The 26,225-nt window shown below is 40.3% G+C and overlaps 1 protein-coding gene across 5 annotated transcripts in view; it reads left to right on the top strand.

The window, feature by feature from the left end:
- Positions 1-10,634: 10,634 nt before the first annotated feature.
- The window catches only part of SSBP2 (single stranded DNA binding protein 2), a 282,421-nt gene continuing 266,830 nt past the window's right edge, over positions 10,635-26,225 (top strand). For all 5 annotated transcript variants that reach the window (XM_044916977.1, XM_044916976.1, XM_044916975.1 and 2 more), the window contains exon 1: positions 10,635-10,733. In XM_044916977.1, the coding sequence (XP_044772912.1) occupies positions 10,672-10,733 (62 nt within the window). In that variant the 5' untranslated portion in view covers positions 10,635-10,671. The remainder of the gene's footprint in view (positions 10,734-26,225) is intronic.

Raw genomic sequence — 26,225 nt, 5'->3', positions numbered from 1 at the left:
GAATCAGATTGGATAAAAATCTGATGGAAGAGAAAGTTATCCCATAAGCAGTGAGGGGGCACTGAGGTTTTCGAGCAGGAGAATGACATGATGAAAGCTTATTACTGAAAACTAATCTGCTGACTGTGTGCCACTTATTTCCTTATTGTCAGCAACACTAAGCCACTTAGAACTCCAAGTAAGTTAGATCTGTGGTGATATAAAAGAGGAAAAATATGTCTCTCTTTCATGTCCTGCTCACCAAAATTCTGCTAAATCGGTTTAGATGCTGGAACAATAAATTGGAGTAAGAGCAGAAGCCTAAAATCTGAAGGTGTGCTGATGCTCTCTGTCCGGTCACTATTGTTTCTAAGAATATAAGGAGCCTCTGGGTTGTAGGGGTAGGGTAAAGGGCTGGAAAGACTGTATCTTGCAAATATCTAAGAGAGCTAGGACCTGAGGTCACTCATGGATGACTGTGAGTACAAGACCAATGCCCCCATGGACTATGCAAGCCAGTAGAGTAATTCAAATCATAAACATTTTCAGATAGTGACATGTGATGATAAAGAAAATAAAACAGAACAACAGGATGAAGAGTGAATGAGAATGGGGGAATAAACACTTAGAAAGGACTCTTAGAGAGAGCCTCTCTGTGGAAATGACATTCCAGCAGACTTGGGTATGAGAAAAAAGACAAACAGCCATGCAAAGAGCAAAAGGAAGAACATTCTAGGCAGAGGAAACAGCCAGGGCAAAGGCCCTGAGGTTGAAAGTCAGAGGAAGACACAGCAGGAACAGTAGGTTTTTGCCATTAGTCACATTCAGAACTCTGAAAAGCATATCTGAAATACTTCCTTTTCAAATATTACATCACTAAAATATTTTAATAATTAACAATTTGATGATTCTCTTATTAACTTTCTTCTTAATATCCAATTAAAATTTTCCATCTGAAAAAAATGGATACTAAAAAAATTAATTTGAGTATAAAATGACAACAAAAAGGAAATAAAAGGTCAAAGATAATAAGGAGTCAAAAATATGGATGAAGGGTTTTAGATGATCACCTTGCGGAGGGGAGGTGGTGGTGATGGTTGGAAATGAAAGGCTGAAAATCATGTACTATTTATTAATTTAATAAATCTGTCTTGATGTCAATGTAATCAAATGTCGCCACAAAATAATGGTCTCCTGCTGCTACATAAACGTTGAGGCCAAGATCTGATGTTTATTTTCAAGACAGGAGACATTGATCCTTCACTAATAGAATATTACAAGTTTATTTCTATTATGCTAAGTAACCAAAGTTGATTTCATTGTTTGATTTGATGGATGTTGTTGCTGTCAGAGTTCAAAATGGTCTGGGATTAGAAGGCCATAACGAGTTTTTTTTTCCTAATTAGGCATCCTTGGATTTCATTCTAACATAAAATCAATAAAGGAAAATTTTAGGGATACTTAGTCTCTGGGATCCTTCTTCTGATGCCCCAGGGATTCCAACTATTTGGCACAAGATTGTTTTCCCCTGTGATAAAAGATACTCTAGAGCCAGACAGTGAGTGAATTGGATGGGGCTCCACCCAATTGGAAAGGCAACAGGAAAAGTGATGAGAGGAAAAAGACAGCTACAACAATAGAAGGAGGAAGTGAAGCCAAAAAAAACAAGAGAAGAAGGAAAGGTAACAGTGAACTACAATAATCCACCAGGAAAGGAAAACCCCACAGGAAAAAAACCCCCCCAAAACAAAACCCCAAACAACAACAACAACAAAACAACCCCCAAAGGAATTGCAATCTGCTTATTTAGATGAAGGGAACCAATTTTTTTTACCATTTCCAGAGGTAGGACACATATTTACAGTGATCATGTAACTGGAGGGTGATGTAATCCAGAGATCCAAGTCTCCCTTTTCCTAAGCAGAATGTTAATTAAAACAAAGATCTTGGTTTTCAGGTTTTATCTATCACAGATTTCAGGCCACATAGATGTGGGAAATGTGATTAACTGAAAGGAATGAACAAGGTGAAGACTGGAAAGAAGACATGACCTGAGCAATCTAGTAGGAATACGGAGAACATGGATCTCTTTTAAATATCAAGAGAAATAGATTCATACCAAATCACTTCTTTTAATATCCTATAGTGAGCCAAGGTCAAGCCATTTGACAATAGTCAAAATGGGAGGAAATGATGTATTTGATAAAGGCCAAAGCTGAAATAAAGCAGGGTGTGGCTTGGTGTTTCTGATTTTGCCTCATCAGGACGTTTAGGTGTAAGAACAGAATTCATTGCCCTTGACCATGCTGAAGCAAGATCCCATAAACCCTGCTTGAGTGGTCCTGCCTGTATTTAATCTAACCTGAATTCACAAAGGAGTTTGTACATCTAGAATCATAGTACATGAAAAAGTAAACATTAAGAGGCACATTAGTGCCTGGCGCATTGTAAAGCTTGATACATATTAGTGTTGTTAATAGCTAAGAAGTCTGTGGTGTGGTTTGCAAAAATGAAATCTTGCATAGTTGAACATTGCTGAACAATCAAATATTTTTTTAAAAGATTTTGTTTATTTGAAAGAGAGAGAGAACGCTCAAGCAGGGGGAGGGGCAGAAGGAGAGGGAGAGGGAGAAGCAGACTCCCCACTGAGCAGGGAGCCTGATATGGGTCTCGATCCTAGGACCCTGAGATCATGACCTGAGCTGAAGGCAGCTGCTTAACCGACGGAGCCACCCGGCGCCCCTAGACATTTTTGACTTACAAACATAGCAGTTTCATATATTTCAATCTAGTATGTTTCCATGAAACTTCTCTATTTTTGTCACCTTTGTCTTTTGTCAGGGATTGGGGAGGGGGGAAGAACAGGAAGGGGGAAGAGAGAGGAAGAACATGTAAAAGAAGGAATGGAAAGGTGGGAGGTTATGTAGTAAAGCCCTTTGGAGCATCCGGCATAGGGTAGAAGCCGAGGAGATACAGTCCTTTCCCCCTTCTCCTCCCCTGCTCCTCCTCCTCTCACAGCCCTTTAGTGAGCTCTCTAGGTCTTTAGGAAGTTCTTGAGACATGGATGTGACATGTATCTCCTTCTGCCACAAATGACAAATGCTCTTTTTTTAAAAAAAGATTTTATTTATTTATTTGAGAAAGAGAGAGCATGAGCAGGGGGAGAGGCAGAGGGAGAGGGAGAAGCAGACTCCCATTGAGCAGGAAGCCCAATGTGGGACTCGATACCAGGATCCTGGGATCATGACCTGAGCTGGAGGCAGATGCTTAACCGACTGAGCCACCCAGGCACCCACAAATGCTCTTTTAAAATAAAGAAAACAACCAAACTATAGAACAGAGCTGATACCTCCTAAAAGGACACAAGAGCCAAGGCAAGAACAAAGGAAGCAGTGCAGGAAAGTTGGGATACAGGGATAACTCCTCAGAGGCAGAGCAGAAAGTACCCAGACCTGGATTCTTCCTTGACCACCTTTCTCAGCAGACTACTTACTTTCATCACCAGAGTAAGCTCTGTTTCTACGTCCCTCCTAAAACATGAACCAGACAGAAAAGCCAGAGTAAATGGATACAGTACGGCTGAAGCCTCTAATTTCTGGGAACCTCAGCCTCAAACGCTGTACCAAAGAAGAATATTCTATGGGTCAGTGTCCTTGCCCAAAACTCTCCTTAACCCAGAGCAACAACTTAGCAAAGCAACAATGTTAGCCCTAAGTAGTGTCCACAGGATCAGACAGTGATTAAGGTTCTCCTCAAGAACAAAAAATCCCATGAAAGTTAGAGGGAGGATAGGGTAGGAGGTAAGCATAGAGCAGTACTAGCAGACCATAACACAAAAATGTATTATTTCCTAACTTTCTTAACACTGGCCCCCAATACCATAGACAACTTGGGTCTTAGAAGCTGGGTGAGGCTAGTGGAGATTTGTCATGAAGTAGTCAATAGTTCAGCATCATGTGGCAGGGAATCCTTTTAAAATCTTCTGCCTCAAGAATTTAGGTCCAAGGAAAAGGACCTGAAGAGTTTGGAAAGCTGATGATAATGAGATTATAGAATTATTTGTCTGACGAATCTGGTTTGTACATGTATAATCTAATGACGATAATGCTAGCAGGTAGCAATTACCACCACAGAATACTTTTTTTTTTTTTAAGATTATTTATTTATTTGTCAGAGAGAGCACAAGCAGGGAGAGCAGCAGGCAGAGCAGGCAGAAGGAGAAACAGGCTCCCCACTGATCAAGGAGCCTGATGTGGGACTCGATCCCAGGACCCTAGGATCATGACCCGAGCTGAAGGCAGACGCTTAACCGACTGAGCCACCCAGGTGTCCCACCACCACAGAATACTTATAAATCTTCAGGTACTACCATATATAGGATGGAGCCCCAACTGGTTTCAAAGACTGTTTGAGTACCCCTAAATAAAATGTTTGACGTACCCTCTATATCTTTGGCAAGTATACATGACCTTGGTAAGATTGTTTCTATCATATAGCTTACTGTTGGCAATGACTATATTCAGCACCTTAAATATATTTTTAAGTATATTTCTTATATTTATCTTATAAGATAAATAAATACCTTAAATACATTTTTAATACAGCTAAAGAAGTTAAAAATGTATCCTGACCCCTTATACTTAAACTATATGAAGATAAATAAAACACAATAGTGGCATAATTTGTCAACTTCCTTTTTTGCCATACTTCATTGAGAGGACCCAATTATGTTAGAAAATTATGAAAAACAAATGTAGTAGTTTCCCCCCCCATGTTTCCATTCTCAACAGAAGGAAATGACACTGCATGGAATGCTGCACAGCCTCCTTCTTGAGACTGGGGCTTTTTTCAAATCCAACAGTGCAAAGACATCATATTGGCATAACCTTAGGAGGTGAAAAACCATTGTGAAGATTTAGGAATGCACTAAAAAAATATAGTAATACTTCTGAATAAAGAACACTCTTTGGCACACTTCCTATTACATAACTTTCAACATTTAATGACAAAAATCCAGCCAGTGAATACTGCAACACTTGGAATTTGTTTTGCAAAATGTGCTAAAGTGTGTGAAATTGCAATACATGGTAGCCCTACTTTTTTCACTTTTCATCATCTTCAGCTTATGTATGATTTTTTTATAACAGGATTATTTTATTTTTTTCCAAGTTACTAAATTTCAAATCTTGATGGTGCTAAAAAGGACTAGGCACTCTAGAGAGATGGAACTGTTTACAACCAGTAGTTCTGTACACTGTCTCTCCTAACCCATTGGTAAATGTTTATGAATAGCTAAGGTGGGACTTTAAAAATCTAGGGCAATAGGTTAAGAAAACACTCATTGCCTCAAATTAACTGATGTTAAACCAATAACAGTGTCAAATAATGTTAATTTGAGGCCCCATTTCATTTATTATTCTGGTATAAGAGACCACATTGCATAGTATTACTGTTGTAATGACTGTGTTCATTGAATTACTTTGGTACATGGCATGTAAGCAGTTTGTGAATCTAAGCATGCTAGTCTCTTCTGCCCAGGAGTGAAGTTTCATATGGTAGTTTGAGTGACAAACATCTCAGAGCTTGCTCACATTCCTCTGTGGAATAGTCACTTTTGAGAGAAAGAGGTGTGGCTTCGTGGTCTGAGAACAGGATTGTCAGCCAGGAACACAGAGTTCTCATCCTGGAACTATTTCTGTTTTCTTTATGGATCAGATCATGCTAATAAATCTTTCTAGGACTCAGTTTACCCAGTTAAAAAAGCTGGTTAGGAAAATCTAATTAATAGGGATATACTGAGTATTAATAAATGGGTATCTGTTAAATGATTTGAAATGAAAAGTGGTATGAATGTAAGTAAGGACTTTTTTTATGAACTAGTTTATGAAACAAACAAATAATAGAAAAATTTTGTCCTTTGTAAAAATTATCCCAAAACAAGAAAATGTCTTTTAATGAATTTTAATGTTTAAATAGTTCATTTTATTTTTTCTAAGTAAGTATTTTCTACTCTAAATGTTTTTCTTTCTTTCTTTTTTTTTTAAAGATTTTATTTTCAAGGAATCCCTACACCCAGTGTGGGGCTAGAACTCACAACCCTGAGATCAAGAGTCTCCTGCTCCACTGATATGAGCCAGCCAAGTGCCCGTAAATGTTTTTCTTTTTAAAGTTAACATGCTAAGTATTGTATGTGATGTAAATAATTAAATTCACCATTAGTTTCCATTTAAATGTAAAGAAGTAGTTTCTTTGTTCTATATAGCAAAGGGAAATCTTTTCTGAAGTTCCATGCACTATAAGAATATGGATGTTATTAAAGTTTTACAGAAAAAATTAAGATCAAAGAAATGTATAGTCAATCTAGAGCTTTAGCAGGGTGGTATAACAAACTGCCTGTTTTAAATTGATAAAGACTTCTTCTAAGAATAAGATGCAGGTTCCAAAAAGACAAAATTGTGCATATATATATATAAACAAAACCAGGGCAGGGGAGAAAGACATAATGAATGAGTAATTGTTGTGTTCTATATCTGAAAGAATAAGGTAAAAAGGAAAATAAATCAACTTCAAATGCAAATGTTTCATTCTGGTGGCTAGTCAGCATTCCCCTACCCTAAATCCAGCCTCCCAAAATTAATCAGCCTTATGTGTGAGGTTAAAAAACAAAACGAAACAGTAACTTCTAAAAAAATATACTGTGGTTCTTTACAAGAAGATTAAATCTCCTATCTTCCCCTTTCTTAAAAATGAAAACAAACAAAACAATGAATCTTCAATTCTGTGTCTGGGATCTCAAATTTGGCTGTGAATATGTGTTTCAAATCTCATTAATTATAATATTGGCCCCATGAGATACAGTTGCTGATGCAAAGAACACTCTTTGTACTCAAAATAATTTGAACAAGGGCAAAGAAGCATTTTACTTACATGTGTAAACATTAAGAGGAAAATAAAACAGAGATTGTTCAGATAGCTGCTGAGATGTTTTAATGATAATTGATTTGACTACCACTGAAGCTTTAAGGTTACCATGTATAGGAATAGTCATGTTTTCACTTAGTATATTTGTTGGATAATAACGCTCTTGTGAAGTTAACTCTGACATTAACTTGGCAAGTTCTGAACTAAGACCTTTTAGCATTTTATTCCTTCTAGATACTAAGACCAAATTGTTCTGAATTCCATACCCTACTGTGCAGATCTATTATTTATTTTTTAAATATCAGAAATGATGCCATAACTCAAAGGACTCTTCCATGTAATATATCTGAGTAAAAACTAATCAAATGAATAAATGGCAGCAGTAGACAGGAAATAGCTTCTCTTGTTTTCTCTTTGTTTTCCTTTCTCTTTAGGAAATAGTAAATTAAACCATAGCTATTTGTGGTCTTGTAGTATAAGAACACATGTGGTCATACATTTTCATCCTATTAACAAATTTGTTGGCTCAGTGGGTAGAAAGTAAAGTCCTCTGTAAAGATCTCTTAATGCCTTGCATGGGGAGGGTCATTTGCTATATATAATCACAACCTAAAAATCTTGCTCTGAGATCTGATGGTGTCCATTGGCTGTCTTTATTTTTTTAATTTTTTTTAAAGATTTTATTTATTTATTTGACAGAGAGAGACACAGCAAGAGAGGGAACACAAGCAGGGGGAGTGGGAGAGGGAGAAGCAGGCTTTCCGCTGAGCAGGGAGCCGGATGCGGGGCTCAGTCCCAGGACCCTGGGATCATGACCTGAGCCGAAGGCAGACGCTTAACGACTGAGCCACCCAGACGCCCCCATTGGCTGTCTTTAAATGGATACTGAAGGGGCGCCTGGGTGGCTCAGTTGGTTAAGCATTTGCTTTTGGCTCAGGTCATGATCTTGGGGTCTTGGGATCGAGGCCCACATCTGGCTCCTTGCTCAGAGAAGAGTCTGTTTTTCCTTTCCTTCTGTTCCTACCCCTGCTCGTGCTCTCTCTCTCTTCCCGCACCCCCACAAATAAATAAATAAAAAATCTTTAAAAAAAATGGATACTGAAGAGCAGAGTTAAGCAGCCCTAGTAACATATAAGAATTACTTGGGGCTTACAAAAAATACAGATGCCTGCGTCCATCCACAAAATTTCTGAGTTAGTTAGTTTGGGGTGGGGTCCCAGATCTTGTATTTAAAACAAAAGCCAACAAAAAATAAATCCTCCTAGGGTAATTCTAATGTGCCATGACTAAGAACCATAGAGAATCCCAACACCAGTGCAAGGATAATAACAAATTTGTTTTTAGATAACAGTACAAAGCCCACTCTTGGTCTTTAATGGAAAATTTACTTTAGTCCAAGTGTGGGCAGGAGCATGGATTAGCAGCTGCCATAGCTCTCTCCTTGACTGCATTGTCTAAGCAGTCACTTATAGGGAGTGTTCTATGGGTCATGGAGTCTTGAGATGCTGATAATTTTCTGGGTTAAAGCCAATGGAAGCTGATAATTGAACAACAAATTACATATGCTAACTCTGAAGGTAGAGTCTGTAAACAGTGGCAGCCTTATACATATCTGAGCATTTTGAGCTAAAGTTCATCAAAAGAGAGACTTACTTGCTCAGCATCACTCCTTCTGCTTCTTCTGAGTCCATGAATGCCATGTCTCCACCACCAAATCACTATAGTTCATTGTAAACAGAAGGAGGCATTTTGAATTAGAAATGGCAAATTACTTCTCTTGGAAATTAATCAGCTTAAGTCTATGTGATTTTTTTTCATTTTCTTCATCCTCACTTCTATGGGATGAATTTTTGTCCTTTTAATAAAAGCACTTTTATTTTTCTTAAATCTTTCTATCATAATGTCAGTCCTCTATTGTTTTTGCCATTTTCTTTTGCTATCATATTGTTTTCTTCATTTAATCCTATTTCTTTTATTCTTTTCTATCTTTTTACACTTTACCTTGACAATTAAAAAAAAAATTACCTAACACTAGAATAGCAGGTCCTTCTTCATTTTTTCCCAGTTTTTGATTTATGTTTGGTGGCCAACCCCTTTTCTCAGTCTCTCTCTTTCTTACTAACTGCCCTTCCTTAACCTTCTGTTGATGTTTCATTCCTATCATTTGCTGTCAATGGCCATATAAACCCATTTCTTTCCATTCCATTTATCTCTGTAGCTCCATGTGCATTTTTAGGGTCCTACTACTAAAAGCTTAAAGCTCTGTGTGAGAAATAGAAAGGTGGCTTTCCCAATTTAAATCCTATTTTCTCTCCCCTCCTATAGCTGTTCCATATCTATTCATCCTTTCCTGATGTTTCCCCCAGTCCGACCCCCACCTGCACCCCTCTTCCTCTGTCACTCCTTATTTGATGCCCATGTCTTCTTTCTAACCCCATTTGCACTCTGATTTTGCATCCAAGGATCTCCACAAGATAAAGGATGGAGTTCTATCGGGAACCAGATTGTGTCTCAGAAACTTTCTGCACATTTACTGAAATGGGATTAGGGGCTTTGATCCAGAAATATTCTTAGGCAGCCTTTCAGCTCTGGCACAACTTTGCACACCTTGGAGGAGTGTTGGGGCCTACTCTGATGGACAAGGACAGGGATGTCTTTAAGGCCTTATGTGGCCCTTTCCACTTCAAAGTCAGGAAGAGTAGGCATCACCGACCAAGGCTGGAAAACCAGGCCAGGGGGATGGCTGCAGCCCTTTTCTGCAGCATTTCTGGCAAGGGAGCTGTTGCGCGGTGAGCCACGGGGCTCCAGGCGTACAGGGGCCAGGGTAGGGGGCCAATGAGGCCCCAGGATTCACGGGCCATCTTTGGGAGGAGGCTCACCTCTAAAGAGGGGAGGCAGGCCCGAGGCAGGGTGTTCCCCTGGGAAGCAGGGCGCGGCCCTAGGGGCGAGGCGACGCCACCCCGGCGGCGCCGAGGGCCGGAGGCACAGTCCCTCCCCAGGAGGAAAGGCGAGTCGCTCTGGGTCGCTCAGACAGAAGGTCGAGGGAACAGCGCGTTTGTCCCTCACCAGCCATTCCTCTGGGAGCAGGGCGGGGGGCCGGGAGCGACACCCCAGGGAGTAGGGCTGAGAGCTGCAGAGATCAATTCAGGGTACTGGCGCGGGGTCACAGACAGGAGAGGAGCCGGAAAGGGGGCTGGTGGGGGCTCCCACGAAGGCTGGGGCCGTAGGTCTGTCTGTGTACTCGGCGGGCGCCCCGAAGTCTGGGGCCTCCACAGCTCCAGCTCCGCCGGCTCCTACCAGCGACTCCAGGCCGCACTTTCCCCTCCTCCCGGCGCCTTCTCTCCAGTGAGGAGCCGAGCGCGGGCGGCGCGGGGGGAGGGGCGGCGGCGGAGAGAACAGCCAGTTGTTTAAAATCCTTCTAGAGCAGTTTCTAATTCCCCCCTTGCGCCGGGGTTCGGAGGGGGGAGGGGGGAAAGAGAGCGGGAGGAGGGAGGAGAACGGAGAGGGAAGGAGGGAGGGAACCCGGGAGGGAGGGAAGGAGGGAGGAGACTGCCGCTTAGACTGTAGCCGCCACCGCGCGCTTCGGAAGGCCGGAGGGAGGGGGAGGCCTGTCAGTCTCGCGCGTTGCCTGGGCGAAGGGGGCGGAGCTTTGGCGTGGGGCGGCCAATAGTGGGGGTGGCTGCGTGGGTCGCCATGGGGACGGGGCTGTTCCCGGGGAGGCTGTGATGGGTTGACAGGTGCGTGACAGTGGGAGCTGCTCTCGGCACAAGCATGTACGGCAAAGGCAAGAGTAACAGCAGCGCCGTCCCGTCCGACAGCCAGGCCCGGGAGAAGTAAGTGTCTCCGCTTCTCACCCACCTCCGCCTTCACACGCGCGCACACACACGCACGCACTCGCACACTCTCTCGGAGACACACAGACCCAGACACTCTCCGCCCGGGGAGAGCCGGGGGTGGGCTGGCAGGGGGAGGGGTACACAAGGTGGGGGCGTGCGGTGCGGGGAGCGGCTGTTTCCCAGGAGGTGCTCTCGCGGGGCGGGCGGCCTTGGGGGGCTGCCGGCGGGAGGGAGCGAGTGTGCTGGGGGGCCGTGGCGGTGCTGGTGCCAAGGATGGAAACTTGTTTGGGTGATTGGGGGAAATAACCCGCGGGTTCACCTCCTCACAAAGTAACTTTAGAGCTGGGGTCCGGGGCTGCGGGGACCCGGAGCGCTGCCGAGGGTCGCGGGCGGGGCGGAAGGGGGCAGCTGCGTGAAGGAGGGCTCGCGGTGGGACTATGGGTGTTTGGAGGGGCGGGCTGGGGTCGGGGCAGGCAGTGCGTGGGGAGCCGCGGCCGGGGCTCCGGCGCCTGGGGTTGGGGCCGGGATCGCCCGGCGAGGCGAGGGCGGCGGTGCCGGGCGCGCGGCGGGCGGAAGCCGGGAGCGGAGCGGCCGAGCGGGGCCCCGCTGGGCGCGGAGACGCGCGCGGGGCGCGGAGGGCGTGTGCGGGCGTGGGCCGGGTGGGCGTCGGGGCTTTCTACCGCCGGCGAAGCGACGCGGCGTTCGTGGTGCCCAGTGCCTCGCAGATCAGGGGTGGTCGGCGCCAGTGGCGCCGCTGAAGTTTGGGAGTCTAAGAAGGGCCGAGTTCCCGGGGAGGAAAAGTGTGCTGGCGAGAAGCGGGATCTGCTGGAGCAGGCTGGTGTTGCTGCCTCTCCGGCAGACCCAACTCCGCGGCGGCGGCTGGAGAACTTTTTTTGGAGACTTACTGCCTCCCAAACGTCGGGAGGCCGCGGCTGCCTCGGCGGCGGGCCGGGCGACCCCCGCGGGGCGGTGGTCGTGGGGCGCGCGGAGTGGGAGTTGTGTGAGCTGCAGCGGCCGGAGGGAGGAAGGTTGTCTGGGGTGCGCTGGGAGCAGTGGTCCGAAAAGGGATTTGCCGGAAGGGGAGAAACGTTGAGGTGGGGAGATACAGGTGTTAACTCCGGTGGGAGCCCAGAGGAGGCAGGGGAGAAAAGAGCCCCTCCCGGCCCGGGATGCTACCGTCACGGCACACTGCGAAGCAGGGCTGTTTGCTGCTATTCTTACGTACTTGTAACGGTGATTTGGTTGTTACTAAAAATGAGAGCGAATAGTGACTGTGACCACTGAGGAAGAACCCCTCTTTTCTGTGCAGCAGATCGGTGATTCCCAGTAACCACCTCCTCTCTGAGGGTGAGGCTTATCCTTGTCATTGAACGCGCTCTGCTTTTCCGAGGGGGTTCAGACTGGGGAAAAGTCTGAGAGCATCTCCGAAGAGCTACTTTGGTTACCTTGCGCTTGGAAATAGCTTCGTAAATAAAAACCAAATACTCAGAAGACCGAGTTTATCTCCTTCCTTTAGGCAGTTAGTAGTCTTCTGAAAGTTTCTTGTGCCCTAGGGATGGGAACATTTCCTAATCTTCGTGTTGGCAGCAACACACAATTCCCATAAGATTTAGGGGTGGCAGGCCTTGATGTAGCAAAACAAACAAAAAAATTTAACGAAGAGATGCTGGTTTTGTTTTGTTTTTTTCCAGAGGTATTTTCTGAAGAGCTACATTTAGGAACTAGTTGATGTGCTGTGAAATATACAAAAGACAGTAATATAGCCTGGTTAAGAAACAAGTTACTAGAACTGAAGTTTTGAAATAACAGCCCAATTTTTGTGCATTAATCATTTGGTTGTAATATATCTGGTAAGATTAAAAACAGGATGTTTTAATGATTACAGAGTATTGGGATTTCATATTACTGAGAGTGAAGGAATTGAAATGTATTGAGGCATTTGGGAGCGGTTGAATTTGAGAATCAAAGTAATTTTGGATTTTAGTTAGACTCCCAGGATTGGTTGAATCTAATCTGTAGCCTGATAACTTTGTAAAAAAAAAAAAAATTTTTTTTTAATTATCTGAGATAATAATGAGAATGTGATGTGTCTGTGGTGCTTTCTAGCCTAATTCTGTGATTCTGTCATGAAAACAAATAACTGCCACTTTTGCTGTCCAGTCTACCAAACTGAACACCAAGTAATATCTACTCTTGAAAGCAAAGTGGTGAGGGTTCTGCTAGATGGTGCTATTTGATTTAAATATATTTCTTCCATTCATTGTAATTGGCAGCAGGAATCCTGGACTAGTTTGCGTTATGAACCTTAATATAGGTGAAGAGGCCACTTTTGGGGAATTGACAGTCATTGTTCTGGGTTAATTGTTGCATTAATTTCTGGGTGAATGTTGTTTGAATCTAACACAAACATTGAGGTAGATTCTATTTTATAGAATAAACTTAGTTTCATTTTGCTGGGAGAGTTGATCTCTCAGTTTTCCCCTTTACTATTCACTTGGGGGTTTAATGGCACTAATCTATAATAGTGTGCTAACTTCTGAGGATAGGAATCTTGAAGTTGTCTTTAAAGCGGATGTTACCAGATTAAAAAAAAAAAAATTAAGGTGGCATATTTTAAAAGGTACCTGAGCAAAAAAAAATTCTCCCTTAGTAAGAAAGTTAGAATTGTTCTGATCTTAAAAATCACAGAAATAACTTCTTTTTCAGTAATAAATATGTGTACATATTTATTTTGTTTTAATAAAAACTTTCTGAAAAAAATGAGTTTTGAATAATAGCATGCGTATGAAAATACTGGTTTTATAATCTGTCAGGAAATGTGTTTTCTAATGAGTTCATGGCGGAGAGCTGACAAGTGCTTACCTGTATTACTATCTTTGCTTTCTCTTTCATTAATAACTTACTGTGTGGAATACTTGAAATTAATTTGTAGGTTTTATACAGTGGCTATAGTTTCAGTGTACAGTTCTGAGCATAAAAACGGCCAAAGTCAGGTTATTTGCTTATTTTGCTGTTTTAATTTTTCTTTTTTAAGAGAGAGATGGGGGGAGGAGGGGCATAGGGAGAAGGAGAGAGAGAACCTTAAGTAGGCTTCACACCCAGCACACAGCCCAATGCTGGGCCATCTGAAGACCCTGAGGTCATGACCTGAGCTGACATGAGGAGTTGGACACTTAACTAAGCCACCCAGGCGCCCCTATTTTGTTGTTTTAAAGTCCAGAGGGATCAAGTCTATACAAAGAGTTGGATTAGTTTTAATTATAGAGGGAGTGATTGAAAACCCTTGGTGGGAGGTGGGATGTTTGCATAGAAATTTAAATTCTGATCCTGTTAGGTCATTTGCCCCTTTAGCAGGTTTTCTTTGTAACACTGATCACAATTATAATTAAGTAACTATATAATTGCTAGTTTAATGTCTAGCTTCCTCTAAAATGTAAGTTTTTTGAGGGCAAGGGATGATACTTCTAATTTCCTCTCGGAGGTATCCCTGACATTAAGGACAGGGCCTTTAAATGTTGAAAGCACCAAATAAATACTGTTGAATAAATGAAGATGTTAGACTCAAAGGAATATTTTTTTCAGGGTGTGGAAAACATTTTTTTTCTATGACCTCCAAAATAAGGACTTTGGGAGTTTGAGTTCCACATTCTCTAGCTTAGTTGTATTTCAAAAATAGCCAATGACAACAAAACAGTAATTATTATTTGTCATTCTATATGCCAGCTACTGTGTTTGGCATTTTATGTATATTTTCTTTAATTTTCCCTACAATTCTGCAACATAGTAATTTTTTTTCTCCATTAAAGAGATACGGAAACTAAAACTCAGACGTTAAGTAACTCAGCCAGGGACACATTGCTAGCTGGGTTTCCAACAAAGATTTCTCTACCTTTAGAACCTGTGGTTAAAACTGAAAGATGTATTTTTTTGGTATACCAGATTGCCTTCCTGATCTAGGGTAGGATGCTACAGGTAGGGAACGGTATTACATAATCAGATATAACAGACTTTAAAGATTTGATGAATTCTTAACCCTTGGTGCACCTTGATGCTTATACCTTCCAATATTTTTTTTTTTAAGATTTTATTTATTTATTTGACAGAGAGAGACACAGTGAGAGAGGGAACACAAGCATGGGGAGTGGGAGAGGGAGAAGCAGGCCTCCCGCCGAGTAGGGAGCCCGATGCGGGGCTCCATCCCAGGACCCCGGGACCACAACCCGAGCCGAAGGCAGACGCTTAACGACTGAGTCACCCAGGCGCCCCTATACCTTCCATTTTGACGGACTGCAGATTTGTGTGTGGTGTGGGCAAGGCATAGAAATTTTAGGAGTGAAAGTTCGAAGCCTTAAATAATGAAGAATACTTGTTTCTTCAGATTTTTTCTTGCAGGAATTTTGTTTGACCTCTTATGGTTTGAAATTAGATAGACATTGTAGCTGTGAACAGTTACTGTATGAAACGTTGCTTAACTTTAAGCCATACTGTATCCCACATTGCCACAGAAAGAATAACTGGCAACTGTAAATACATGAGTGGTGATTAATACTTTTATTAAACTAATTGCATCTTTTAAAATTATATAATAGCACAGAAAGATGAATCTTCTGTAAAGCAAAGTTAAACATAAGATACACATACCAAACAGTGACATCATACTAAGTAAACTTGTGAGAAACTATGGAAATCAAACTGTGCATTTAACCTGGGGCTCTGAAAAGTAACTTTGGTTTTTCAATTATGAATCTTTTAGTTGAATATACCAAGAAACAAATACCTTATGCTTATTTTTAAATGGTTAAGTCTAATGAACATTTAAATACCACTCCATATAATAGAGCAATTGTAGGGATTAGTATCTTCCAGCATCACCTTATTCCCCCCTTTTTTATTATTGTCACTCCCCTAAAAAAATTGTAAATTTTTTTTCTTCCTTTCTGAAGGAAATAAAGTTAAGACAAGTGAGGTAATGCAAATCTCTTCAGAAACTTGTTTGATGGGCATTTAACAGTTAAATCACAATTTCTAAAACTAGTTAACAAATACTTTTTTGGGAATGAAAATTTCTGTATTACATTGACTCTACCCTTCCCAATCCCCAAAATGTTTACTCCAAAATATTAAATAACTTGTATCTAACATGTCATCTTAGCTGTGAGAGTTTTTCTATTGATGGATCTCTTTTGCATTATTGTAGAGGAACCTAAAAACCAACTTTTTGAAGGAACAAACCTAGAGAAAAAAATATGTAAGATGTTGAGAGTTAAATTTTAGTATTGTTTATCCACACATTTTTTTGGCTCTAGAAATAGTTTTAAAATTGTAATGTATTTTTTCAGTGCCGTGAAAGAAAAAAATGAAAAATTTATTCCCACGCTTTAGAGGCAGTTTGCCATATAAAACCAAATTAGGATGAAAATATCATTAAATTTTATTCTCTCTGTAGTAGTGGACCAAATATAGCTCACATCTTTAATTATTACTAGAAAATAGAATTATTTTGTTTTACAGTTAAAACATACACTGTGGGCAGGGGTTGAAATAATGCCTAGGTTGCAGTTTATTAACATTTCAACCCTGTAGTTTAGAGTTAAAAGTAAAATTTGGGAAAAAATAATTTTGAATTTAGAATCTTTTTCTATAGAGATCACAACTGTTACATTAATGTTGGGGTATAGGATTGAGGATTGATGTATTGGGTTTAGAAAACATGATAGTACTTCTTGGACTATATAACTTAAAAATACGTATTGAAGATAATTATAATTTTATTTTGGAATATGTGGAGATATTCTCTACTGTTGTGTGTACATTATTGCTTTGACATTGGTATGGGAATGATAAAACATTTGCATGCTGGTGATGTATTGTTGATTTGTAATATGTGAGCCTCTGTAAATGTGCTAAAATACTAATTTTATTAATAACTTATTGTTTTCTTAGGGAAGGACTTAAAATAGCATTGGAGCAATAGAATAAGATATATTTGTTAATATCTGAAGAGAGTTTGGAATAAAAAATAAGTGCTTATATTTCGATTTTAAACTTTGCTTATCTGGTTTTGTATATAATTTACATATTTAACATCTATTCATGTAAGGTTTTGTAACATATGTATATAACTTAATATGAGTAAGACTGTGAAAGTTATTCAACTATTATACCAAAACCATGTATCCCACCAAAAATGATCTGAAGAGTGGTCCACCAAAATTTATGTCCTACTTGTTTTTAGTAATATTAGAGAAATATTAGAGGCTGTTCTTACCTTCCCCAAACTATATATCTTATTCACTGTGTGAGGACATTGAAAAACAGGTGGAAAATTGTCCACCCAGGGAATAATAGTTTTTCCAGGTGACTTTTAATAGCCCTACAGGCTGCCCAAATTTATGTTTGGTCATAATGGGTAACTGGTAGTTTTTGTCAGAGTAGGTTAATAGTTTAAAGATTTTTGAAAAGTGGGGCTAATATAGTTACTGTAATATTTTTTTTAAAGATTTTATTTATTTATTTGACAGAGACACAGCGAGAGAGGAAACTCAAGCGGGGGAGTGGGAGAGGGAGAAGCAGACTTCCCGCCGAGCAGGGAGCCCCGCTGAGCAGGGAGCCCGATGTGGGGCTCGATCCCAGGACCCTGGGATCATGACCTGAGCTGAAGGCAGATGCTTATTGACTGAGCCACCCAGGCGCCCCAAGTTATTGTAATATTTCAAAACTAAAAATTTATCTGGACTCAGAAGAGCCTGGACAGTTCAGTGCAATGAAATAATTAATACTCATTTCTTTTTCATCTTTAAAAGAGACACTTAAGTTGGTGTCACACTTTTTAGTAATGATGAAACTACCCTGACATTTTATTTTAGGAATTTTGATGATTCTTTTTCATGTAGGACCCTAAACATCTTTCCAACAGTAATGAGCCATCGTAACATTTCAAATCACAATTCAGCTAGAGTAACCTTGAACCAATGACCCGGCTATCTCCTATTTTTGATCTTCTGTATTAATTTTGCTTCGTGGCATATCATACAAATAGTTCATAGAAAAAATTGTAGAGACTGAAGTATAACACTTTTTTTTCCTATTTTGAAAGATTTTTTTTGTAATTGTAGGTATAGTATAGTTTTAATAACTAATATAGTTTAATTATTAGTATAATCTAGGCCATATTAAAATACTGATGAAATACTTGTGAAGGTAAGAATAGTAGATGAAAATTTATATGTGGCTCTGTGCATGTAAGCTGAGAGAGGAGTTGATGCCAAGAACAGGCTCTTACCTGAAATTGATACGGTTATTTTTCTTTAGTGATCTGATATTTGGCTTGATTTTCCTTTTATTTACCTACTTCAAACTTGAGAAAGAACGAAAGCTACTTCAGTGATAGAAGAAAGCTAGGTAAATGAATTATTCTATTAAAAATGCTTATATTTAATAGGATTAAAATAAATGTTTTCTGAAAAATAAGAAAATCCTAAATACTTCATAAAGAGCTTGTGGAGTTTTGTCATAGAAAGTTATTCTTTAATATTAACAAAAACAGCAATGCTATCATTTGAATATTTTGTTTGTTTGACCCATTACTTGCATTGTCCCATTTAATCCCTTCAAGAATTCACTAGACTGTTAGGTGCTATTTTCTGTTAATGTTACAGAAGAAACAGAGGCTTAAGAGTTTATCATGCTTTTGGTGGCAGGTATTAAGACAGGAGATAGAAAATGGTTTAATTGATCAGGGTTTAAAAAGAAATCTCACGTAACAGGATGTCTGGAAGTAGTAGTTTCAGAGTTGATTCAGTGACTCAAGAATATCAGGGTTCAGGCTCAGTTTCTTTGCCATTCCTCATGGTTTCCCTCTCATCAACACACCACGTTCCCAGTATCACTTCCTCAGACAGCCAAGTCAAAGGCAGGAGGAAAGGCAAGGCTTTTCCTTCTTGTGTCTCATTAATCTGGAGGAAAACCTTTTCTTAAAGTTGCTTAGCACTATCTTCTTATGCCTTATTGAAGAGAATTGTAAAATTCCCTACCCTAAACCAATTAGTGGCAAATGTAATGGGATTACCATAATTGGCCTAAGTCAGTCATCTTCGTCCTCTGGATTGGAAACCTTTCTCCCCTGTACCTGAGCTGCCTGAGCAAAACTGGAGATTTTTGGTAAGGAAGATATATCTTGAGGGTATAAAGAGAATACAGTGAGACCCCTCCTTTCATGGGACTTACTTTCAGTTTTGAAGGAAAAACATAACAATAAACAAGTAAATAAATACAGTCAGATATTCATAAGTGCTAAAAAAAAAAAGTAAAGTAGGGTAATATAGAGAATGACTGGGAGGCTACAGTAGACTGGGTGGTCAAGGGAAGGTTCTTGGAGAAGGAGATATTTAAGCAGAATCCTGAGTAATATTTAAAGTATCAGTCATGGGGCCCTGGGTGGCTCAGTCGTTAAGCGTCTGCCTTTGGCTCAGGTCATGATCCCGGGGTCCTGGGATCGAGCCCCGCATCGGGCTCCCTGCTCCGCGGGAAGCCTGCTTCTCCCTCGCCCACTCCCCCTGCTTGTGTTCCCTTTCTCGCTGTGTCTCTCTCTGTCAAATAAATAAAATCTTTAAAAAAAAAAAAATCTTTAAAGTATCAGTCATGAGAAGATTTGGGGTTAGAGAATTTCAGACAGGTCTCAACTATAATTGAGGAAACCTGTCAGCATCAGCATAATTATTCAAAGATATGTAAAATATGAGTCAAATTTGGGATAAGAACCTATGTTCCCTGGAGCCTGGTTTTGTTTTTTTACTGAGGAATTGAGTGGTGGGTCTAGTTTATCTGGGGTTTCCTAGGTAATAAGATTGACTGTCTTATTTCTTGAACCCCAGGGATGTACTTGTTCTAATAAGGACAGTGGAGCTTATGACTTTTATAATAACATTAATAGAAATAGGTAAGATTTATTGAACATTTAAAATCTATTTTATTGACAAAGGATGGTACAACTGGTATAATTATTTCTTGTAAGTTTTCCAGGTTGGATTAGACCCCCTTACTCTATGCTCTCGTTGTAACCTCTCCTGTCCTTTCCACATCCATCATAAATTAATGAATTATTTGCATAATGTTTTGTTTAATGTCTTATCTTCCAGTTAGATTGGAATCTCTCTGAGGACAAAAACCGTGGTGTCATCTTCTCCAGTGTATTCCCACTGCTTAGCACAGTGCTTGGAATTCTGATTAGATAGTTGTGGAATAAATGAGTTAAGGATGTAATATATAAGGAGCTTATAAATATATTGCAACACAATATCACTACATCTAGTTTATTTTCTCCTCAATATTCTAATATTTGGTACCAGGATTATTATGTAATTTCTAAAGAAGAGTTTTCTATAATATGGGCATTTAGTGGTCATTTTGTGAATTTTAGGACTATAGGAGATTAACTAGTTGTATTACTCAGAAATGCATGTGTATTTTTAAATATATATGTTTTTATTTCTATTTTTTATTTTTTTAAAGATTTTTATTTATTTGACAGAAAGAGAGAGAGCACGTGCACGAGCACAAGCAGGGGGAGCGGCAGACAGAGGGAGAATCTGGCAGAGGGAGAAGCAGGCTCCCCACTGAGCAGGGAGCCCAGTGCAGGGGATGCGGGGCTCCATCCAGGACCCTGGGATCATGACCTGAGCTGAAGACAGATGCTTAACTAACTGAGCCACTCAGGCGCCCCTAAATATATATGTTTTTAAATTTATTTTAGAGAGAGAGAATGTGTGCATGCGTGCGTGAGTGTGGGGAGGGGAGCGGTAAAGGAGGAGAGAGAATCTCAAGCAGAGTCCACATTGAGCATGGAGCCTGATGCAGGGCTGGATCCCATGACCCTGAGATCATGACCTGACCGGAAATCAAGGTCCATCGCTTAACCGACTGAGCCACCCAGACTCCCTGCATGTATATTTTTAATATGAATTTTGGATAGAGTAATCTCCTTTTCTTTGTGTTTCAAAAAATTTAATAATATAAACAGAATTATACTTCATAGTTTCAAGGTATTTTAATGTACTTTGTATTATTTAAATCTCACAATAATTTTGTGAAGTAGGTGATAATTGTCATTGGCTATTGAGATTTATAGGTGGAAATTGACTTACCCAGCTTAGGTAATAGAGTTAAAATGTGGCAGAATTGAGCTGTATTTATATTTTTTTGGTGCTAAGGCCAGTGTTTCTTTCCTTATACTATAGCTACCTCTTTTAAAATGAGAGATTGGGGTGTGGAGCCTGCTTAAGATTCTTTCTCCCCCTCATCCCCTTTCTCCCTCTCTAAAAAATTAAAAAATAAATAAATAAAAATAAAATAAATTGAGAGATTCGTGTATATTTCAAGAAGGCTTATGTATGGATTTGATTCAGCAGAGAATCATGGATTAGATAGTAATTTAAAGTTTATGTCAATACTTTGGTTAAGTGAAAAATATTGTTATAGTGTGAGTTAAACCCCATCTTTTTTTTTTCCTTTAAAGATTTACTTATTTTAGAGATAGCACATGAGCAGGGGGAGGGACAGAGGGAGAGGGAGAGAGAGAATCCTTCATCAGACTGCCCATTGAGTGTAGAGCCAGATGTGGGGATCTGTGTCAGGACCCCGAGATCATGACCCAGCCGAAATCAAGAGTTGGCTGATAACCACCTGAGCCACCCAGGAGCCCCAGTTAAACACAGTCTTATTCAGTCTTATTCAATACTCCAAAAATGCTACAATCTAAGTAAAACCTGATATTTGAAATCTTTATGCTTTTGTTACATAAGTTAATTTGTATAGGATTTAGGGTAGTTTGAATTTGTAATTTGTGAAGGTTTAGGCTCTTCGATTAACGCACTCTTCTCTGTGCCTTTGCCAGTTAGCTTCAATTTGCAGAGCTGGAATAGCAATAGGGAAAGGGAAGGGTTTTTTCCCCCCCTTCTATATACCTCACTCTAATAAGGAAGGGAAAGTTCTTTGATACGGATTAATGATAGACTATTCTTACCTTGTTTTTTTTTTTTAAAGATTTTATTTATTTATTTGAGAGAGAGAATGAGAGACAGAGAGCACGAGAGGGAAGAGGGTCAGAGGGAGAAGCAGACCCCCCGCTGAGCAGGGAGCCCGATGTGGGACTTGATCCCGGGACTCCAGGATCATGACCTGAGCCGAAGGCAGTCACTTAACCAACTGAGCCACCCAGGCGCCCCCTTGTTTTTGTTTTTATCATGATAACATATGTAACATAAAATTTACCATTTTAACCATTTTTAGGTGTACATTACAATGGCATTAAATATATTCACATTGTTAGGCAACCATCACCACCATCCATCTCTAGAACATTTTCATCACCCCAAACTGAAACTTTATACCCAATAAATAACTCCCTATTTTCTCTTCCCTCCAGCCCCTGGCAACCACCATTCTGTTTTTTTGTCACAAGAATTTGACTATTCTAAGTACCATGAATGAGTGGAACCATGTAATATTTGTCTTTTTATGTCTGGCTGTTCTTCTTGCTCAATCCCTTCAGCAACTTTATAAAGTAGATATAATCCTCATTTTACATAGGAGGAAACTGAGTTTCACTGAAGTTATATACTTTGTCCAAGGCCATAGTAAGTTGCATAGTCTGGATTCAAACTCAGGTTTCTTACTTCATTGCCCATTTTAACCATTTTGCCTGAGTGTTTCATAGCTTAATATGGGGAAAAAATAACGGGAGTTGTGAGGGTGGGGAGTGGGAGGGGAATGCTTGGATAGTTCTCTTCACAAGTATCCACCATTTTTAGTTGGGGTGGGAGGCAATAGAGAAGAGAGGTGCTAAGGAAAAAGATTAAAGAAAGCATTTTACAGCTGCTAAAAAGGTGGGCAGAATTATATAGCTACCAAAAATGTTCCACAAGTAACTCCAAATTCTTTAGCTGATATCTGAGATTTAACAGCTTGAATGTAATGCTTGTTGGAGAGGAAGATGCCAGTTAGGAGCTCAGGTTATAATTTCAGGTAAAGCTGTTTCTCCATTCTTGTTGTGTGTAGAGGTGAAATACCCTGGCATAAGTTGCTTTCCTTAGTAAATTTTAGAGTCAGAAATAAACAGATGAGGAATATGTAACATCTCAAAAAAAACTATCTCCTCTAATTATGGGTCTCTTCCAACCAGCATATGGCCTGTTGGTTTTTTGTTTGTTTTTGGACTAGGGCATCTGGAAAGTTCCGTGTGTTCCAGGAGCAATAGTACAACCATACTGAGTCTAGTACTACAGTACATTTCTGTAGTACTGACTATTAGAAAAAAATGGAAACAGTTCCTTTGTTTCATTTTTTCACAGCATCATGAGCTGTTTGTCATTTATAATTGGATTAAAATTATGTGATGATTACATTTTATTCAGTGCATTTAAGCAACAGCAATTATTAGAGAGCATTAAAGGTGTTTCAATAAGCATTTTTTAACCCTGAATTAAACTGAGAGACTGATATATTTTTTCCATTTAGAAGTACTGTAATGGAGAAACCTGAGTGAAGTTTCTTACCATTGAATACATTACATGCACACAAACACAAATATGTATGTGTATATACTGGGAATAGTTTTCGGGTAGGAGTTCATCTTAGGAAATCACTTCCGAATTTATATGAATTCGAATTGGTACTGGGTCAATTATGTAAGTGAGTTGGATTTATAAATTCAGGGCCAAAAATGTTTGGGTGTAGGCAAGTTTTTACTAAACATTAAAGGGTGCTGATGCTTTTCTGTAATATGGGTATAACATGAGCAAGAGAACTCATAGCAAGCACTGGCAAAAATGCTGCTAGTTGCCAAATGTTTCTGTGTTTGTATTAGTCAGATCCCCAACAGGAGAGCTCCTTCAAAAGGAAAACTGGAGAGAGTTTAATGAATTAGGTTTAAGATTAAAACCAACCAGGGATGGAAGGACACCAAGGAATTAGCAACAAGGGAAGCTTTACCCGCCTTAGTTCTGAAGGGGAACAGGGACAGAGCAGTTACCAGAATCTAGTGAGTGCTATGGTCATTGCAGAAAGGCTACTCGTCTGCACCTGTGATTTTACCAAGAGGGCCCAGCCACTGTCAAACCCATTGTAAACAGAGCCTGGAGGCCTGGCAAAGAGGAGATCTTCCCTCTTTTCCTGCCCTCTGATCAACTGATGCCTCCTTTCTGTAGAACCTAAGTGGGAGCCAGAGGGCAAGGGAGATGAGATAATATACTCCTCAGAGATCAGGCTCCCAGGTCACAGCAGGGCAGAAGGGGTAGAGAGTAGATCTGGCAGGACCAATGAAGAATATCCAGGACTAGTGTTCAAGTTTTAATTTTTTATACATTTGAAGCAGTTATTCCACGTTTTTGTTGTTGTTTTTTTTTTTATAGAATAACCTGAGAAAATGGAACTTTTTTAAAAAGTTGGGTTTTGTCAAAATAGCATTTAAAATTAATTTTTAAAACCCACTTAGCTATTTTATGATAGTATAAATTTGTATACATTTTATGAGGTGGGGGGTAATATTCCTTCAGCTTTCTGCTGTCTCCCCCTTCCTTTGTTCATTTAAGAAGTGTTAACCATCTCTTTCTCTCTCTGTTAGACTGCAAAACAAAAAAATTTTTTTAAGTATATGTGCAGCTGAAGCGAGCACATGAGGGAACTCACTATCAGGTGATTACCTCACTGGGTAACAAGCACTATAACGGGTATAGAAGGTGCATGGGAGTTCTGCAAAAGGGCATGAATCCAGCGGAGGGCTATGATATTTCCAAGATATATATATATTTTTTTAATTTTAATTTTTTTATTTTTTAAAGATTTTATTTATTTATTTGACAGAGAGAGAGAGTGCACAAGCAGGGGGGAAGGGCAGAAGGAGAGGGAGAAGCAGACTCCCTGCTGAGCAGGAAGCCCCATGTGGGACTCAATCCCAGGACCCTGCGATCATGACCTGAGCCCAAGGCAGATGCTTAACCCACTGAGCCACCCAGGTGCCCTCCAGGAGATATTTCTACGAAGATGTTTATTAAACAAGAAATAGGGGTGCCTGGGTGGCTCAGTCATTGGGCATCTGCCTTCGGCTCAGGTCATGATCCCGGCCTCCTGGGATCAAGCCCCAGTCGGGCTCCCTGCCCAGCAGAAGGCCTGCTTCTCCCTCCCCCACACCCCCTGCTTGTGTTCCTTCTCATGCTTTGTCTCTCTGTCAAATAAATAAATAAAATCTTTAAAAAAAAAAAAAACAAGAAATAAGCATTAGCCAAATTTGGGTTGGAGCGGGGCAGAAAGTAAAGAGTATGCTAGGGAGAGAGAGAAACATGTAAAGAAACAGGACAGTATTAAGGAGTATGCTGTATTTGGTGAACTACAAGAAAGTTGGTATGACTGGATATGCTGTAGGTTAGGTAGAGGATGTGCTGCCAGATATGTCTGGCAAGTTAAACAGGAACTATTTCAAGAATGACCTTGAATGACAGCTTGACCTGAGAGAGAAACAATCTTAAACAGAAAAGTGACATCATCTGAGGTACATTTTAGAAGAATCATTCTGGAAGTAACACAGAGGATGGGGTAAAGGGGGAGACAGAAATGTTAGGAAGCTATTGGAATAAGTAAGCTGTGGTAATAATACATCATTTCTACCTTACCGGCAGTCCAATAGATGTCTTAGAATCTAGAATACATAGGACTTGGTGGCTTAAAAGTGAAAACATTAGGATTTTTAGGATGGCTGTAATTATAGATAGAAGTTTCAGTCCTAGCCTTGGAGGGACTACAGGAGGAAGAACAGACAGGAGATGTAAGGAGGAAGGTGATGAGTTCAGTATGAAGGGCCATTCAGACTTAGAGATGGAGCACTTGAAGCCATGAGATGGGAATGAAGTCATTCTTCATGGGAATGTCCAGGAGAAAGGTGAAGAGACCAAATATTCCCCAAGAGGGAATATTTAAAGGCCAAGGGGAAGAGGAATTTGAGATTGAGACTGAAAAGGAACACTAGAGAGAGATGAAGGAAACTCCTAAGGATTGGCATCTGTCACAGAAGGCAAGGAAGGGTACTTTTGCAAATGGAAGCCTATGTTACTATGCCAGATATAGTAGAATAAATGAGGAGGTTAAACAGGGTTTGAATTTTTAGAATAAGAGATCATCTGTGAATTTAGGGAGAACAGTTTCAGTGGAGCGGACCTAAGCTAACATGCAGTATTTTGAGGGGCTGAATATAAGGCAAGAAGGTGGAGACATCAAATGTGGACAGCCTCACTCGAGAAAGGAAGCAGAGAGAAGACTAAGTAGAAGAGGATATAGATATTTTGCTTTGGTAATTTTGTGTACATAGGGGTGTTAGTTGGGGAACACTATTTGGTTCTGTCATCCTGTAAAGAGGTTTTCTAGAAACAATGTTTCAGTAGTGCTTTAGGGGTGTGTGTGTGTGTGTGTGTGTGTGTGTGTGTGTGTGTGTGGTGTTAGTTG

This window comes from Neomonachus schauinslandi, chromosome 7 (assembly GCF_002201575.2).
Source record: "Neomonachus schauinslandi chromosome 7, ASM220157v2, whole genome shotgun sequence".
Lineage (NCBI taxonomy): Eukaryota > Metazoa > Chordata > Mammalia > Carnivora > Phocidae > Neomonachus > Neomonachus schauinslandi.
This window is presented reverse-complemented; position numbering and strand designations above follow the sequence as displayed.